The sequence below is a fragment of the Lipotes vexillifer genome, unplaced genomic scaffold (genome assembly GCF_000442215.2).
Source record: "Lipotes vexillifer unplaced genomic scaffold, Lipotes_vexillifer_v1.1 scaffold1098, whole genome shotgun sequence".
In the NCBI taxonomy this organism is placed as follows: domain Eukaryota; kingdom Metazoa; phylum Chordata; class Mammalia; order Artiodactyla; family Lipotidae; genus Lipotes; species Lipotes vexillifer.
This window is the reverse complement of record NW_006798559.1, coordinates 841,185-842,181: the sequence shown is the minus strand read 5'-3', so window position 1 is coordinate 842,181 and position 997 is coordinate 841,185. Positions and strand designations below refer to the sequence as shown.

Sequence of the window (997 nt, the reverse complement as noted above, 5' to 3'; positions counted from 1 at the left end):
CCCACCGAAGGGCAGTTCTTCCTTCCCTCTGTCTTGGGCCTGCATTCTGCCCTTCTTAGTTGAGTGCTCTGTATCTATGTACTTTCCATCTTCCAAGATTTTTTTTCAAAACTTTCTTCCTGCTGCTGGCTTCCCTTCCATTATACTTTTATCAAGCAGGTACAGGTATAAGTGTAGATACAGAAATGGAGAGAGTTCTACCTTTCTGTCATTCATGGGCATTTAGTAGAAAGGGATGGGTAGCAGTATATGCTCAGTTGACCATCTTGAAACAAACAAAATAAAACATTAGCTCTATTTTTAAAGAGATAGAGATGGTATAATGCAATATTTGTAAAAATGCTTAACCCAAAATTCAAGTCTCTAAAGGAACTTTCCTGTGTAGATAGCCACAAGTACATATTCATTCTCCTCCAGCATTAAGATTCTGCCGTAGAAGAAATTAACAACCATGACATTACCCTGTGCAGCTGCGCTTCTGCTCAGTGGTTCCTGTTTGTTGTCTGCCATGTGTAGTACCTGGTAAAGATGGTGAAAGCTTCTACCAGGAAAGTTTTTCAAGGTTTCCTTAAGTCATTAAGCGTGTCTATTCTAGGTGTTAGTTTCTTTGGGAACCTGTGAAGTATTTACATAGGTGAACAGAGGTTATGAAAAAGTAGGAAAATTGGTCAGATTGGCATTTTATTTAAAAATAAAAATTAGCTGCAAATCATTTATAGAGAAGACAAAAAGATATTTCCTCTTAGAGAAAGGTGTTAACTTCTGACATAAGACCAGGATTTACATAAAACCATTGCTGATTTCCAGATACCACCTATTTTCCTTTTACTATTTCAGCTCAAAATTTAACTTTTGAAAGAGTTCAACTCTACAATATATAGTTGAATGTATTTTGATTTCAGATGATGGGGCGCTTTTTCAGTGGTCTGGCACAGTCAGGGGCCTGGTGCTGCTTTGATGAATTTAATCGAATTGACATAGAAGTTTGTCAGTCATC

General features: G+C 37.3%; 1 protein-coding gene across 1 annotated transcript in view; it reads left to right on the top strand.

Moving 5' to 3' along the window:
• Positions 1-997, top strand: part of DNAH6 (dynein axonemal heavy chain 6) — a 302,264-nt gene that overhangs the window by 139,365 nt on the left and 161,902 nt on the right. The window contains 1 exon segment of the mRNA XM_007470601.1: positions 903-997. This exon segment is cut by the window's right edge and continues 1 nt beyond it. Coding sequence (XP_007470663.1) covers positions 903-997 — 95 coding nt within the window.